A 15,872-nucleotide genomic window follows, 5' to 3' on the forward strand; every position below is an offset into this window, starting at 1 on the left:
AGCTGCCGGGCCGTGCCGACAGCCCCTGCTTTGCCCGGACGAGCAGGCTGCGTGTCCGCGCCCTCCATTCCCCATTGAGCCGCTCAGCTGCGTTTGCAAAATAAATACTGTATTTTCCTGGATCATGGCTGCGTTTCCTCCCTGGGACAGCTTTTGTGTGTTTGTTTTCTTTTTTATAGCGATGATGTCACGGCTTTTCCAGGCAGCTCTGCCGAAGCGATCGCAATCTCTCTCCCTCTCTGTCCGGGGGGCAGAGGTCTGCAGGCAGCTGGCACGGCCAGCCCGTGCCGGTGAGCTTTGCTCCGCATGTGCCGTGTTTGTAGAGGCGAGGGAGCAGTCAGACAGCTCTGCGCGGCATGTTTTAGGGCTGCCGAGCCCGCAAAGGGTGACCTGATACTGCCTGCCCGTGTCGGTGCCACTGGGTCAGCTGAAAACCCAGCTCCAGATAGGGGGGTTGGTTCCTCCCAGCCTCAGAAGGGCAGGCAACAGCGAACCGACAAGCTGGCCGCTTTCCAGGAAGGTTCCCGGAATATGTTGGAGCAGCTCCTTTGATATCCATCTCCCCCTCCTCCCACACAAAGGCAAGCCCAAAACACTGGGATGTGGTCGTGTTTCCCTTCAGATTTCTTCAGCACCGAAAAAGCATTTCCCACGCCGCCGACACCTGCCTCATTTCACTTCCCAGCACAGGCTGTGGGGCAACCCTGTAGAGAAATGGGGATTGGAGTTTCCTCCGTCTGAGCACTTTTGTGGTCGCCAGCAGCGATGCAGCAAGGTGCTGGGGCTCAGCTGATGCTGCACTCACCCATTTATCCCCTAGTCCTCGGGTTGGTGCTGAAAAACTCGTGCTGACACTGAAGTACGGAAGGTTTAAATGCAGGCAGCGCAGCTGGCACTTCCCAAAGTGTGGAAATGTGCACAGCCGGACCCTTTGCACCATTGCTGCTGGCAGCACCGCAGCCTGCGCCCAGCACCGGGGGGGCCCCGCTGCCTTCTGCCGGGTGCCCACGAGAGGGCGGGCGAGGATGGAGTTTGGGAAGGATCCCGGCAATAACCGAGCCGCGGGAATAAATGAATAAAGATAGAGATGACAATTAAAAATAAATTTAAAAATAAAAACTAATAAAAATAATACATAAAATAAATCAATAAAACCTCTATTTTATTAACCAGAGCCTCTATTATTTCATATTTGCATGTGCTCACCCATCATCTGTGTCCATCATCTCTTGCCTTGTGCTGATCATTGAGAAATAAAAAACTATCCAGGCAACTGGGAGACTCCAGTTCTTATGGGTTTGCACCCAAATCCTACTACAGAAACTGCTTTTTATCCAGAGACCTCTCAGCACAAGCATCCCCCCAGCCCTCTCAGCCTACCTTCGTGGTGAGTGTGGCCCTTCCTGGGCTAAAAGCCACGAGCTCTGCGTGACACCCGCAGCAAGGGAATTGCGGTCAGTGCACAGGGACGTGACCTAGCACACTGAGGCCTGGAGACCATCACCAGAAATGGTGTGCACAGACAAGCAATAAAACATGATCTCAGTTCATACTCATGCCCAGGCACAGAGGCATTTTATCTCAACTCTATTTCTTAAAGACTCTTTTTTTTTTTTCCCCACATGAGGGAGTAAGAGAATTTCTTGACCTTGCATGTTGCCCATCCCTGTGAGAAGCAGAAGGCAGCCTGCCACTTGCTACACAGCTGGGTCTGTCCCCAGCATCCTGCAAAGGGCTGTTGCAAGTCCATATGGCATCCCGACACCACTGCCCCCTGCACAGCCCGTCCCAGGGACACACAGCACCAGCTGGCATCAGTTTCTCCCCTTTATTTAGCTCTTGTTTCTCATTATCTCCCAGGCACAGATGACTACTCTTATTCACTCATCTGTACCTATAGCTCAGGCTGCTTTTCCAGAGGAATTTCATGATGAGGAATTTCACAGCCCTGGCTCGTGGACCGCAGCTCGGCACTACAGCACGGCTGAGTGCTGCAATATAATAATTTCTTCTTCTTTTTTTTTTTTTTTTTTTTTTTTTTTTTTCCCTGCTGTCAAGGTAGTGATATGTGGCAAGGCTGTTCTGTTCACAGAAGGGTTGGTGGCAGCTGGGGTGACGAGGTGCGAGGAGAGCCGGTCCTGCAAGCACAGTGACAGCAGAGGGCACGCTTCGCTGGCGCAGCGCTGAGCGCGCAGCCTGTGCACACAGTCCGGGCACTGCTGGACTGCTCTGGATTCGTGGAGCAAACAGGAGGAGAGCTGGGGGTAAGGAAGCAGTCCCAGGAATTCAATGCAATTCAATCGTCTGCAAAGCCACATGCCCTGCAGCGCTGCGGCAGAGAGGAAGGAACAGAATCGCCCTCGCCACAGCCGAGCGGACGGATGACGGATTTATCCGGCTGGGGAATGCAAGGAAAAAATTCTGAGCACACTGATCCCCCGGAGGAGCCGGGGGAGGGGGAAGTGGTGAATGGATCTGCACCTTGCTTGCCCCTCCGTGCCCGCGCCAGCGTCCTGAGGATGTCTGACGGTGTGCCCTGCGCCGGGGGCACGGCAGGAGACACCGCGAAGAGGCAGAGGGCAGGGGGCAGGTGGACCCCCCGCCTTCTCCACCCCCTCTCTGCTGGTTTTCTTCAGGTCAGCACAAGGGGGTTTTCTGAACCAAAGCACATATTTTCATCTTCAGTTAAATCGTATTTTTCTTTTAGATGTTATTTGAAATGGGATCCCAAAACTTTTTGGCTGGAGAACATCAGAGTGGTTCCCCCAAATTCTTCCCAAGAGCACCAAGAATATTTTGGTCCTTTCAAAATTTGATCCAGAGCAAGGCTCAGATCTAATAGGAACTCAGTTTTACTCCATTGAAATAGGCAAGTTTCTCCTAGGAGAACTTCCCCACCAGCACCCTGGCACTGGTCCTGCCTCCACCCAACGTCAGCTGAATCCCGTGAGGGATTAAAGGACCAGGATGGGCCTCAGAGCCTTCCTCAGGCTGCTCTGGGGCCAAGTCATCTCCTGGTGGGGCACAGGACCAGAGACAGCAAAAGACCACTGCCCTGCTTTTGTCAGGTAGGTGTCTAAAGCTCAGTGGGACAAATCCAAGATGTTTCCATGCAGTAATGTTTCTCCTACTGCCAGAGGACACCCCTACAATCCCTCCAGCATCCCCAGGCAAGGGTGCGGCTTCTCGCCCCCCAGTGCAGGAGAATGAAGGAGCCTGAGCCAACCTCGTCTTCCAAATCTTGTCCCCATGTGGCTGGCAGAGCCATAGTATGCATGGACACCATGAAAACCTGGATCCCCAATGGGAGAGAGGGTGTTCCTCTTGGGTCCAAATTAACCCTGTTGCATTCATTTGCACCATGATTTGGGGAGGAGGCAGTGGATGAATGTGACATGGCTGCAGATACCCACACAGAGAAAGGGGTGCATCGTGCAGGGAGGGCAGCGCCTGCTCAGCCCGGAGGTCTGCCCGGTTGGGAACCAGCACCCAGCACCAATTCCTCTTGCTGGGTTGTAAAGCAGAGCAGGAACACCTCAGTACACCCTCCTCACTTCTAGTCCAGCCTCAGCAACAGTCAGTCTGGGAGCGTGCTGGGTGGGCGTTAATTCAACACGAACTGAAAGAGTCCTTCTGGAGATTTCTGGAGACCTCTGAGCAGCAGCAGCCTTGTTCCCACAAGCCTTTGACTTCCCCCAGCTGGGAAAAGGAGGAGAGGGCCCCTGACACCACACATCGGGGTGGTAGCAGAGCCCCATCTGCTCCTGCTGCTGGCAGAGGGCTGGGGAGTCCCTTGGCATGGAGGGATCCATCCGTGGGGGCACCAGCCAGCCGTGGGGACAGGCTGGGAGAGATGGGGAGACTGGTTATCCCAATGATGGGCACGTCCCCCATGGGACCAGCACCATTGAGCTCAGGACCGGGGGGACACACGCAACCAAGGCACCGGCTGGTCCCCACTTTCCTGAGCTGCAGAGATGCTGCAGAGCTGGGGAGGCAGAAATTGCCCCCGGAGACAGCTCAGCACCCCCTGGTCCCTGCCGCTAAGCCGCTTTTTGGGGGAAGGTTTGCACTTTCCCCCACTCTACAGCCTTTTTTTACCCGACGGGGCGGGCAGCCCCACTGGGGCCAGGGGCTTTGCCCGCTGGGGCGCACAGACAGGGGGTCCCCCACCGCCCCCCGGGGGGATGCTTGAGGCTCGGGGAGGAGACAACGGACGAGCAGCGTCGAGGACCCGGACGGACGGCGGTTTGGGGAGAAAAGGAGGCGGGGGGCAGCCGGACAGCACCGAGGGGGGGGGTACAACGCGGGGGGGGGGGAGCGCCGTGGTCGCCTGGCCAGCCCCGGGCAGAGCGGAGCATCCCCGGCCGCGGCTCTCCCCCACCCCCCCAAGCCCGGGCAGGGACCCACCCCCGGCGGCGTGGGGCGAGGGGGGCGCCCCCGCCTTGACGTCAGGAGAAGGGTTTATAAAGGCGGCGGGAGGCGAGGAGATCCCCAACGCCGGAGCCGAGCCGCAGCGGAGCCGCCAGCGCTTCCCCGCCGCCTCCTGCCCGCGCCCGCCCCGCCGGCGAGATGCTGTCGTGCCGCCTCCACTGCGCCCTGGCCCTGCTCTCCATCGCCCTGGCCCTCGGCACCGTCTCGGCCGCCCCCTCGGACCCGCGGCTCCGGCAGTTCCTGCAGAAATCCCTGGCTGCCGCCGCCGGGAAGCAGGTGAGAGCCCCCCCGACGGGGCGAGCACCCCACTGGAGACCCCGACGGCCCCGCTTCTCCTCCTGCTTCCCCTCCCCTGTTCCCCTCCGGCGCCCTGGCAGACCCCTACTTTCCCCACCGCAGACCCCTCCGCTTCCCCGCTGCACACCCCGGTACCCTCAGTGCCTTTCCCCTGTTCCTCAGCAGACCTCCCCGTTGTCCCCGCTCCAGACCCCAGGCCGTTTGCTGCAGCCCCCGGTTCCCCGACGGACCCCTGGTTCCCCACCAGAGATGGGCCATGGCAGCTGGATGGCTGGGGCAGGATGGGGAGACCCCCCCCCAGCCCACCCTGCTGGGGGACAAGGAGCGGCCGCTGCCCGCACAGAGGGCAGAGCCCCTGGAGAAGCTCCCCGAGGCTTCTCCGGGGTGCAGAACCAAGGCAGCTACCTCGATGCAGCAGGAAGATGTCGTCTGCCATGCAACGGGGCAGCCAGGGCTCAGAGGGATGAGAGGAAAGAGAACCCAGTGAGAGGGTGCCCCAGCCCAGCTGCTTTCCCCAAAACCTGCCCCGTGCTGCTTCAGCAGCAGCCTCTCAGCATCCTCGCTGAGACCACCTGGGAGGGGCGGGGTGGCAGGGTGATGCTCGGGTGAGCTCCTTCCCTGCCCAGCGATCCCTTCAGCACACCGGGTAGATGTCAGTGCTCTCCTGCTCTGCTTTATTTTGTAGCCACTGCTGCTGGAAGGCAGCTGCTGGTTGGGCTGAGATGCTGGGGAGATGCAGCTCCCCATCTACTCCGGAGCTGTGCCGCTGTCCCGGGCGCAGTGCAGCGAGTCCCCAGTAGCCGAAGAGTAATCGTGCTCTCTCCCTCTTTCTCTCCCTTCTCCCCAAGGAACTGGCCAAGTACTTTTTGGCAGAACTGCTCTCAGAGCCCAGCCAGACAGAAAATGAAGCCCTGGAGTCTGAGGACTTGTCCCGAGGGGCTGAGCAGGACGAAGTGAGACTGGAGCTGGAGCGCTCGGCTAACTCAAACCCCGCTCTGGCGCCCCGGGAACGCAAAGCGGGCTGCAAGAACTTCTTCTGGAAAACTTTCACATCCTGTTAGCTTTTGAAACCCACCTCTCCTCCCCATCCATCCCTGCCTTCTTCCTAGCCCCCTGCCCCGAGCAGAACCTTCACCACAAGAGGCGAAGACTGTAAATACACGGTTATGGTGAAATGAAACACACGAGGAAAATCTGAGTTCGATTTCAAGTTGTTTTAATAAAACTTTCTGTTCCAATTGTACACGATTTGCTTGAGTTGTGATTTCTGACTAGTTCCTTAATGACATGCACTCTGCGACTCTTTCAGATGTACTATTTTTAATCCTTCATTGCAATAAAGTTTATGTTTCAAACAGTGATGCTGAGACTTGCTGGTCACTGAGGAAACCTAAGTCACCTCTCTCAGCCTGCTTGTCTTGGAAATGCTGCCTGTCTCAGGGCAATGACAGCAAATGGCAGTACAGCCCCCACATGCACACATACACAACACACGATTTCTTTAAGTAAAAATTTTTGCTGTTTTTCCTAAGGGACCTAGGGACACCGCAGTATTTTAGACATCGAATCCCTGTAAGTGGGATTGAGTCAAATCCACAGCACTGGCACTTGCACAGCACTGGCACCGACTTGTGTCGGTGCTGGCACAGCACCAACACAAGTCGGGCTAGAGGATTTACACCCAGCTCCAGTGACATTGCTGGAAATCACAGCTGTGTGTTGGAAGCTGTGGGTATCAAAAAAGAGGTTCACAGTACAGGTTTACCCCCAACATGCCTTATTCCTTCTCACTCACAAACACTGAAATGTTTTCTTACCTGGTGTATTTTATTCCTTGCAACATCCACCGCTTCTGAGACTCCTTCAGAAAGTTCTCCTTTGTTCCACTGCGCAGGGGGGGTTGCATCCTTGTAAAGGCAAGGTGCTAACCCCATGCCATCGGCATCTCTCCATCTAGTGAACCCACTACAGCAGCTTTTCTACCCTCTACATCATCATTAACAACATTATTAAAAGTGTCAGCTGGGTAGGAGATGGCACGGAGAAAAAGAAACAGTTTTCTCAATGGAAGATAAATTCTTTGTGCTTTTCCAGAACCTCTTCTCCTCCCAGCCGTGCTGCTTTCTGACATACCATCGTCGGCGAGCTGGAGACGTGGGGCACAAATGTCACTTTGATCAGAAATTCATCATTCGGGAGCAAAGGTAGCAAATATTTTGCAGACATCGTTTCCAAAGGTGAGAAATGGGGTTGTTGTTCTTTGTCTCCAGTGCAGCTGAGCGGGGTGCAACATTAACTCACCCCTGGGAGGGAGCAAAGGGGGGCAGCCCTGGGGGAGCCTCCTTAAAGAGATGTGGGAAGTGCAAGCAATGCAGATCGTTTTGCTGCCCTGAAAGCAGATAGGGTGAGAATAGGACCCCCCTTGGAAAGTGTGGATGCAGACTGAGGGGAGAGCACCAGTCCTACATCACGTCTGATTCCTCTGCTGCTGGATGTCCTTTAGGGAGCAGATTTTGGGGGACTCAGCAAAGCTGAGATCTCCCCACCCCTGTCCCTTTGCTCCTCTCCTGACTGAGGGTCCCGTCAGCTTTGAAAAAGCCGCCAATTCTTCAGTGCCAAGACAGCTGTAAGACAGCAGCTATAGGAACAGAGAGGGGGGTGGAGGTACCGGGGGCTTGAATATTCTTATGCACCGAGTCCATCCTTCATGGGCTATAAATAGAGCGCTCCTCGCCTGAGGTTTTTCCTCTTGGTCACTATGCTCAGGCAGTTCTTTTGAAGGGAGTTTAATCCTGCCAATTGCAGGAGTGAAACCCGTCACAAGTAGGGATATGGATGATCCACAGGCACAGGCAGGGATCAAGACGAAGTGATTCACATGCTACACCAGCCCGTCACGGCGGTGCAGCTGGCGGCACGGCGCGGCAGCTTCTGCGAGGCTTAATGAAGACGTACTGGTAGAGGCATGTGTGAGTGCCCTCTGCTCGAAGGCAGACAGAAAAACCTGCTCCTTCAGGCAGCTCAGGAGCTCCTGGAGGCTGGGGAGGTGGCTCCCAGGGCATTAAACACAACGTCACTCTGTGTAGTTGCACCGCAGCAGCACCAGCAATCCCAGGGACTGGGAGCCGTGCAAACACAATGCCAGAGATGGACTTGCCCTGCTGAGCTACAGAGACTACAAAGACAAAGAAAGATTTATTGCTTCTCTTTGATGGGTGGGAATTATGGGCTAAAGAGATTAAATGGCTGTATGTAATCCCTGGCCACACAACCACGGCACAGCGTCCTGGCCTGGGAAGGCTCGTGCTGGGCTGGATGTGGGGTGAGAGCACGCGGTGCGGTCAGCTCCACGGGCCTGAGCTGCCAAAGGGGAAGGGAGAGGCTTTGAGAGAGGTTTTCCAGTGAGGTTCTCAGCAGCTCAGAGCTGAGGTTCCAAGGAGGAGCAGCCCCTACATCGACCTGGGGAAGGCCGGGGGCCGCGATGACCCACGCTGGCTGATTCACCTCTCCTCGTGCACTCGGTGGCATGGGCAGACCCAGAGCAATGCCCACCCTGGCAGGTGCCTTCAGCTGGTGATTCATGAGGCACTGCATGGAAACGTCCATGAGGAGCCACATAAAAGGGCTTGAAACTGCTGTCCAAAGAGCTGCTTTTAATGAAAACCAGAAAAGATTGTATGAGGCCTGGAAGCACAGATGCCCCGATGGGAAGCCAGCGATTTGCTGCTCAGCCGTCCCCAGCAGCAACCTCTCCAAGTAACGATGCCAGGAAGGGTCATTGGCTCTAGCAAGCAGGCCAGGGTATTTGTTATGTGATGCCCAAATTTTTAGAAAGGCCAAGTCTTCCTTGTCCCAGAGGGCTCGTTGGTGACAGATAGCTCGAAGCAATTCTAGCTGCAGTGCATGAGAAATGCTTCTGGGATCCAGACTTCATAGCCTGGGGCCGCTCTGGCATCGGCAGAAATGACAAAGAGCCCAGACCCCTGGGCACAACTGTCCTTCACCCAGAACAGCCTGTACGAGGTTCCACGGTGTTTTTGCATTTAATCTGTCCCTGTAGCTCCCAGCAGGCATCACGGCAGACTCATCATTGCTCCGATCTGCAAGCATCAGGAGCATCCCCTGTTCCCAGGCCCCTGCTCTCACCATGGGAATCTTTTTCCCCTCTATCCTGCCAAAACCCCAGCACCTCTGGGGAGCACTGGAGCAGCCCCCAGCCCCTGGATGGGTCAGCACCAGGCGACTGGAAAGAAGCATTTGCTGCTGTAACCGAGCCCTAATGCTCTGAAAAAAAAGCAGCAGGATGCTTATTGACCAGGGTGAGAAACTATACCTAGGCAATAAAAGTTATTATGATAAAGGAACAGACTGTACTCTCTCTCCTCAGAACACCTTCTGACTCTTTGACAGCTCCTCACCAGAATAATGCAGTAAAATTCACTTACACTGAGCATTTTTTTTCTCCTTTGTTTTATTAGTGAATTATTTGTCGCATTTGTTAACACCTAATAGCATACCCAAAAGAGCTGTTTGGCCAGATGCTGTGAGTACCTCAGCAGTCTGGATCCCGATCTTGGGAGACTTACCCTGAAAATGCCTGGCAGAACCCCAAAAATTAACAAGCTCTCAAAAAAAAAAATCAGCAAGTGCATTTTTTCTCATATGTACAGTACACATGCTAGTTTGTGCTATGAGCTGATGTTTCCAGCATCACCGAAAAAAGAAACCCGCCTGGGTGGAACCAAAAGCCACTCGATTAACAAAATGAGGTTTCACAAAGGTCCCCAGTATCTCTTATAGAGAGATTCCCTGAGAAAGCATGAAATGATGCACTCAGATCCAGGCTTTGCTCACTGCTGGGGCAGAAGGAGAGGGACTTAGCCCTGCTCACCTCCCAGAGCATCAGTGCTGCTGCTCCCCGCTGCCTGCATCCCAATCCCTCGCAGCTGCAGGCAGGCTGCCGTGCTCTGCTGATGGGAGGAAACACTCCAGCCTCCAGCCCCGACAAAGCTGGCCCCAGAGAGATGCTCCCAGCCCTCCTGTGCCCGTCCCTCAGCACTTGTTAACCTCTGTTCCCGTGGCACTGAGCAGAGTTGGTGAATCCCTCCCAGCACTTGCTCCCTTGCACAGCTCTGGGTTTTGCCTTCAAGGAAAATCTGTCCCTCCAGCTGGAGGCTTAGGGAAGAGAAGGATCCTCCTGGAAATCAGCTGTTGCATTTGCAAGGCTGTTCGGGGAAACCTCGCTGCCACATCTTTCCTTCCCTATTTGACTTCTAGTGCTCATTGTGGTGTGTGATTCTTCCAGAGGCTCCAACACGGGACTTCTGTCCCTGCTGCTCTGCTCCCGACACCAGCCTCTTCCCTGGAGGGTGCAATGTTGGGGGACCCCCTGAGGAGCACAATCCCACGAGTGGGGTGCACTGCAGCCAGCAGAGAGAGCCAAAGAGCACAGATTGTCCTATTTGTGGTCTGTGCATCCTTGTCCGTGAGGGCAGACACTCCGCACAGCTCTCCTCCATGCCAGGGACTGTCCAAGCAGTGGAGATGGGTGCAGGGCTCCTGCAAAGAGTTTTCCCTGGAGGATCCTCACTTTCCTCTGAGGATGCAGGCAGTGCTGCTGCACTGCCAGAGATTTTTGCCCACGGCTGAGTGCCTGTTTTTCATTTCTACAGGGCATTTCTCATGCAAAAGGTGTCAACTTGTAACAGGCTGGAAGAAAGTTAAATAGCATAAAAGTGAACTGTGCTATCTACGGTTAAAAGTGGTGGGTTTTGTTCTAAAGAAAACCTTTAAAAATTGGTTCAGTGAAAATCTTCTTTCCCCTGGCAATTTTGTTGTTGTTCAGCATCCCAAACTACTCCTTACTCACTCAGCTGTCGACAGCCTCACAGTCTCGGCAGGAACCGTGTGGGCAGAGGGAGGAAGGGTTATGTCCAGTTACAGGCTCAGGGGACCAGACGGCTGTGGTGGCACGATGCGTGGCAGTCCCTGCCTCCAGGCTGCATCTTCCACAGCCTGAATAAACCACCGCTGGAGGCAACGAGGGCTGGAGGTGCTGCTGCCTGCACCGATGCCTTCACCCAGTCGCTCGGACCCACCTGCAGGAGGAACGGTCGCTGCTGGTGACAGTGGTGGCACTGGGACCCTGCCACAGGGCTGTGGCTCCCCGTGGGTGGCTCCGACCTCACAATGGCCAGCACTCGCGGCAGGCGGTTCGTGGGCTCCATGCACCCTGCCAGGAGGGGCCCAAAGGTGCCGCCGTAACATCTGCACCTCTCCATTGGAAAGGACAGCCCGCGCTGCCCTCTTGCTCCTTGTTTAGGGTGCTTGGAAGGAAACCTGGCCAGCCCTGGAAGGACAGAGCCCAACACCAAATGGGAAGGGTGGGCTCAAGCAACATGTGTGAACCAGAGCTCTCGGAGGAAGAGTGCAAGGAAAAGGTGGCAGCAGTGCTTCCCGAAACCTGCATTCAGCATTTGGAAAGCAACGCCTGGAAAGAACGGATTTCCAGCATGGAGACCCTGCAGAAGACTATCAGGGAGATGAAGAAAAGCGAGATACCGTGCCAAGCCCTGGTGAGACTGCTGTCACGGGGGTGCAAGGAGACAAAGCTCCAGGTGATGCAGAAGAAACTCCACACAATCACTCTGCTAGCCCAGGAAGGGGACTTCTCCAGGACATCGGCTCAAATTGTCCTAGAAAGCGTGGTGGAAATGGTGGGAGATGTGCTGTGCAGCACCAGTGCCCAAGGAGCCTTGACAGCTATAGCAGAGGCATGCTCATTGCCATGGACAGCACAGACAGCTATGGCATTGGCCTTCTCACAGAATAACTCCAGGATCCAGACCAAGATCTTGGACTGGCTGTCAAAGGCAATTCTGGAATTTGGCTTTGCTGGCATGGAGGCCAAGACACTAATAAATACCCTGAGGATTGCTCTTGCTGCTGCTCAGCCCAGCGTGCAGAGATCGGCCATCACTTTGCTGGGGGTTATTTACCTGTACGTGGGAGACTCGCTCAGAGAGCTGATGGAGAGTGAAAAGCTGCCCCTTCTCCCCCAGATAGATGCTGAGCTGGAGAAGGTGCACGGGCAGGTCCCACCAGCTCCCAGTCGTGCCAACCCCAAACCAGGCCTGGGTGATGGGAACCAGGAGGACTCGGGGGATCACAGAAGAACAGGAGCCAGAGACATTAGTGACAAGATCACACCAGAGCTGCTGTCCAAGCTGCAAGAGGAGGATTGGAACGTGCAGAAGGAGGGCCTGGAAGAGGTCGCCTGCATCCTCCGGGATGCCAAACACATCCAGCCAAACATAGGAGAGCTCCCAAGAGCCCTGAGGGCTTGTCTCCATGACCCGAACCCCAGCCTGGTACAGATGGCCCTGAGGGTCCTCCAGCACCTGTCCGCAGCCATGGGCTCCAATGTCACACAGCACATGAAGGACTTGGGCCTTCCCCTCATCACTCTGTTCAGGGACAGCAAAAGCAGCACGAGAGCGGCTGCCCTGGCTGCCGTGAATGCCTGGGCTGCACAGCTCAACATATCGCAGTGGCTGGGTGGGCAGAACATTTCAGGAGAGCTGGGAGAAGGAATGCCCTTCCAGAAGCAGGAGCTGGTGCGGTGGCTGGCCGAAGAGCTGCCCACCCTGCGGTCAGCTCCCTCGGACCTGCTCCGCTGCGTGCCGCTCCTCTTCTCCTGCCTACGGGACAGCAACCGGGACGTGCTCACGGCCTCGCGGGCAGCCCTGCCCTTCTTCATCATGCACCTTGGCTTTGAGAAGATGGCTGAGGCCACCAGCGAGCTGAAGGCAGGTGCAAGGGACCACGTACTTGCAATCCTGGAGAATGCCAATGCCAGTCTGTCAGCTCAAACCACTGCTTCTGTCGAGTCACTTTCTGGGCACCCTACAGACAACATCACTGCCGCTTTGCCCTCTGTTCCAACCACACCACCTGCAGCAACAGCCTTGTCTTCACAAGTGTCAGCTGAAGAGCCAGCACCCAAACTCAGCAGAGAGCTGAAGCAGGGTCCCAAGGAACCCACGTCAGGAGAGGAAGGCATGAAAGACATGGGTGCAGCCAAGGGGAAAGCACAGGCAAAGCCCACGCTGAAGGATGGGGACAAACCCGTACCCATCTTCATTGTTGTCCCCAGGGGGAAAGAGCAAAGACTGAGGGACGAGAAAGGCAGGAAAGTGCTGCAGTGGAACTTCACTGCTCCCAACAAAAGGTACATCGAGCAGCTGAAGGCCCAGATGAGCAGCTGCGTGTCCAGGAGCTTCCAGGTGGAACTGTTCCACCCCAGCTTCCTGCACCAAATCAAAGCCTTGGCCGTGATGATCAGGCACCTGGAGACAGAGAAGGAAGGAGTCATCAGCTGCCTGGACCTGATCCTGAAATGGCTTACCCTGTGTTTCTTTGACTCCAACATGTGGGTGCTTATCAAGAGCCTGGAGTACCTCAACCTGCTGCTAACTTTGCTGATCCAAGAAAAGTACCAGCTGACGGAGAATGAGGCCCTTTCCTTCCTTCCATACCTGGTCCTGAAGATGGGGGAGCCAAGGAAAGTCATTTGTAAATTGGTGCACACTGTCCTGAAGAGCATGTGCCTGGTGTACCCAGCTAAGAAGGTGTTCAGCTTCCTCATGGAAGGCATCAGGTTCCAGAACACCAAGCAGCAGGCAGGATGCCTGGTGGAGATGGGTTATCTGCTCGAGGTGTATGGCCTGGAAGTGTGTGAGCCCAGCCCTAGCAAAGCCTTGAAGAAGATAGCCGCCTTCCTCGGAGACAAAGACAGAGCTATTCATAACGCTGCTCTAAACATCATGGTCACAGCTTGCAAAACTCATGGGGAAATTGTACTCAGAATTGTTGGGGATCTCCCTGAAGAATATATGCGGGTGCTGGGACAAACTGCAGAGCAGGAACCTGGCAGGCCACGAGTGTCCCAAGCAAAACATCTTTGTGAAAAGCCTCAACAGGATTCAAACACTGGCTCTGAAGGCATCTGCCAGCAGGCAGGAGGTGCACCCTCAAAGCCAGAGCCCGCCAGCTCTGAAGGAGGAAATTTGAATAATGTGGTTGAGGCTCCTTGCTCTCTGCCTCCACGTATAGGACAGCACGAGGGCAGGCTGGTCTCCAGAAAATACAGGCGCTTAAAACTGAGGGATGTCATTCGGCTAGAAACGATCCCTGAATTCCAGACCTTGCCCGCCTCCTCAGACACTGATGACACGTGTTATATCATCACCCGTACTATTAATTCCCTTATTTGTGACATTAGAAACAGCGATGCTGAAACCAGCATTCAGGCAGTGGAAGGAATTGAGAAGATCCTGAGGCAGAACAACAAAGCAGAAGCCATGGCTGGGCACGTTAATGAGTTCCTCGTAGCCAGCTTCCAACCACTTAAGTTGTTCCAGAAGCAAAAGGAATCTGATGAGAAATGGGGGAAGGACCAAATCATCCTGAGAAGCAAAGGTGTCATCCAGGCCATGATGTTTCTCTTCCAGGAGAAGAAACTGGCTCAGGAGGCCTCGATGGAGGTGCTGAAGGATGTAATGCACAACCTCCTTACCTTAATGCTAGAATTCCTGGAGGGGGACCAAGAGGAAGATCAGAAGCTTATACAGTCCATTAATGTCCTCATGAGAAGGGTTCTAGAAAAATCTGACCAGACGAGGATCTTCTGTGCCTTGCTCAAGCTGCTCCAAGGCAGCCTGAGTGCCAAGGGCAGCCCAGATAAGTTTTCTGACCTGCTGGCCAAATGCCTCTGGAGAACTACGCGTCTTCTCCCCAGCACCATCAGCACCATCGACCTGGACAAAATCCTGCTGGATGTCAACACCCTCCTGAAGTCAATCCCAAAGGAGAAACTGAGGCGGTGCACGAACGAGCTCCCCCTGCGGACCCTGAAAACTCTGCTGCACACTTTGTGCAAGCTGAAGGGGGTGAGGATCCTAGACCACCTCTCCCTGATCGAGGATGCAGCTGGCTCCGAGGTGGAAGCTTACCTCCGAAGGACGGTCAGTCCTGCTGCCAGGGCAGGGGCAAATAAAACAGCTGTAGGGGCATGGGGAGAGGTCCCCTGGACAGCTGGTAGGGTTGCAAAGCAAAACAGGCAATGCCTTCCAGCATCTTCCAGAATATTTGTTCCTAGGAGAGTTTGAGGGAGGGTCTAGAGGAATTATAGGAATGTGAGAAAAAATGTTTTAAGTGAAAGTTGGAGTCTTTCACCGTAAACCTCTCCCTCTTCTTGCAGAGCTATTTGAATCAAAGCCTGGCCATCATCAGAACAGAGCAAAATACCAGAGAACATCTTCCTCCACCCCTTCTGGGCATGTCCCCAGAGGCAGAAGCAGCTCCCTTGGACCAACGGGGATCCCAGGAGGGACCCCTGGGGGGAAGGCAGTGACGGCACCCTGCCGCCTGGAAAACCTGCCGCCCATGGCAGGCTCCCCGCCGAGGGGCTCGTGTCACGCTTCTCCCTCCGTTCCAGGGCTGCACAGCAATGAGGTCCCTGAGGGCACGAAGAAACAACAGCAGAAATAGGAGCAGGACCTGCAGCCAAGGTGGGTGTTTAGTCACCGTTCTCAGAGCTAGCCGGCACTCTTCTGGGCACCCATCAACGGGCAGATGGCGTGAATTGTATAACCAATAAAGAAACAACTCGAGCATGAATGCCAGGAGAGTTATCTGGGATCTGGTTTCCCGGGCTTGCAAAGCCCAGGAGCTAGTCTGAGTTTCTGGTTGATGTCTCTTCTGCTGTTTTTCAGAAGCAGGGTAGTTCTGCAGGACTTGCCTGTTTGCAGAGCTCAGTCTTCATAGCAAAACTGAGTCTGGGAGAGGGCAAAACTGAACCCAGCATGCACAAATCCCTCCAGGGCACAGGGCTCAGAACCAGTCAGGATGCTGACCCTACCTGGACAACCTGCACAAGGGGGTCCATGGCAGTCCCTGTGCCGCAGATACTGTGAGTGATAGGAGATAACTGCAGCGGCAGAAGCACCCAGAGTCCTATAGGAGCAAGTGGTCTCTTGCATATTCGCAGCACTTACCCATCAGTACAGCCTCCAGCAGCAACCAGGAGTGCCCCGAACATCAGGACAATGATCTACGAGGTATTCATGCTTGCATCTCCT

General features: G+C 55.1%; 2 protein-coding genes across 2 annotated transcripts; both read left to right on the forward strand.

The window, feature by feature from the left end:
• The first annotated feature begins 4,473 nt into the window (after positions 1–4,473).
• Positions 4,474–6,092, forward strand: SST (somatostatin). The gene is made up of 2 exons (XM_040567749.1): positions 4,474–4,710; positions 5,580–6,092. The coding sequence occupies exons 1-2, from the start codon at positions 4,573–4,575 to the stop codon at positions 5,790–5,792; spliced, it is 351 nt and encodes a 116-aa protein (XP_040423683.1). The 5' UTR covers positions 4,474–4,572; the 3' UTR covers positions 5,793–6,092.
• Positions 6,093–10,918: 4,826 nt separating this feature from the next.
• LOC121075005 (cytoskeleton-associated protein 5-like) lies at positions 10,919–15,410 on the forward strand. Its single transcript, XM_040567750.1, has 2 exons — positions 10,919–14,756; positions 14,993–15,410. Exons 1-2 carry the CDS (start codon positions 11,106–11,108, stop codon positions 15,143–15,145), a joined length of 3,804 nt encoding a protein of 1,267 aa, XP_040423684.1. The 5' UTR covers positions 10,919–11,105; the 3' UTR covers positions 15,146–15,410.
• Positions 15,411–15,872: the final 462 nt, after the last annotated feature.

Source organism: Cygnus olor, chromosome 9, assembly GCF_009769625.2.
Source record: "Cygnus olor isolate bCygOlo1 chromosome 9, bCygOlo1.pri.v2, whole genome shotgun sequence".
Lineage (NCBI taxonomy): Eukaryota > Metazoa > Chordata > Aves > Anseriformes > Anatidae > Cygnus > Cygnus olor.

Bases quoted from the DNA above. Each gene is read 5' to 3' on its own strand.
- SST (XM_040567749.1), top strand. From the start codon at position 4,573: ATGCTGTCGTGCCGCCTCCACTGCGCCCTGGCCCTGCTCTCCATCGCC. The intron at 4,711-5,579 runs GTGAGAGCCCCC...CTTCTCCCCAAG, and splicing joins CTGCCGCCGCCGGGAAGCAG to GAACTGGCCAAGTACTTTTT.
- LOC121075005 (XM_040567750.1), top strand. From the start codon at position 11,106: ATGGGAAGGGTGGGCTCAAGCAACATGTGTGAACCAGAGCTCTCGGAG. The intron at 14,757-14,992 runs GTCAGTCCTGCT...CTCTTCTTGCAG, and splicing joins AAGCTTACCTCCGAAGGACG to AGCTATTTGAATCAAAGCCT.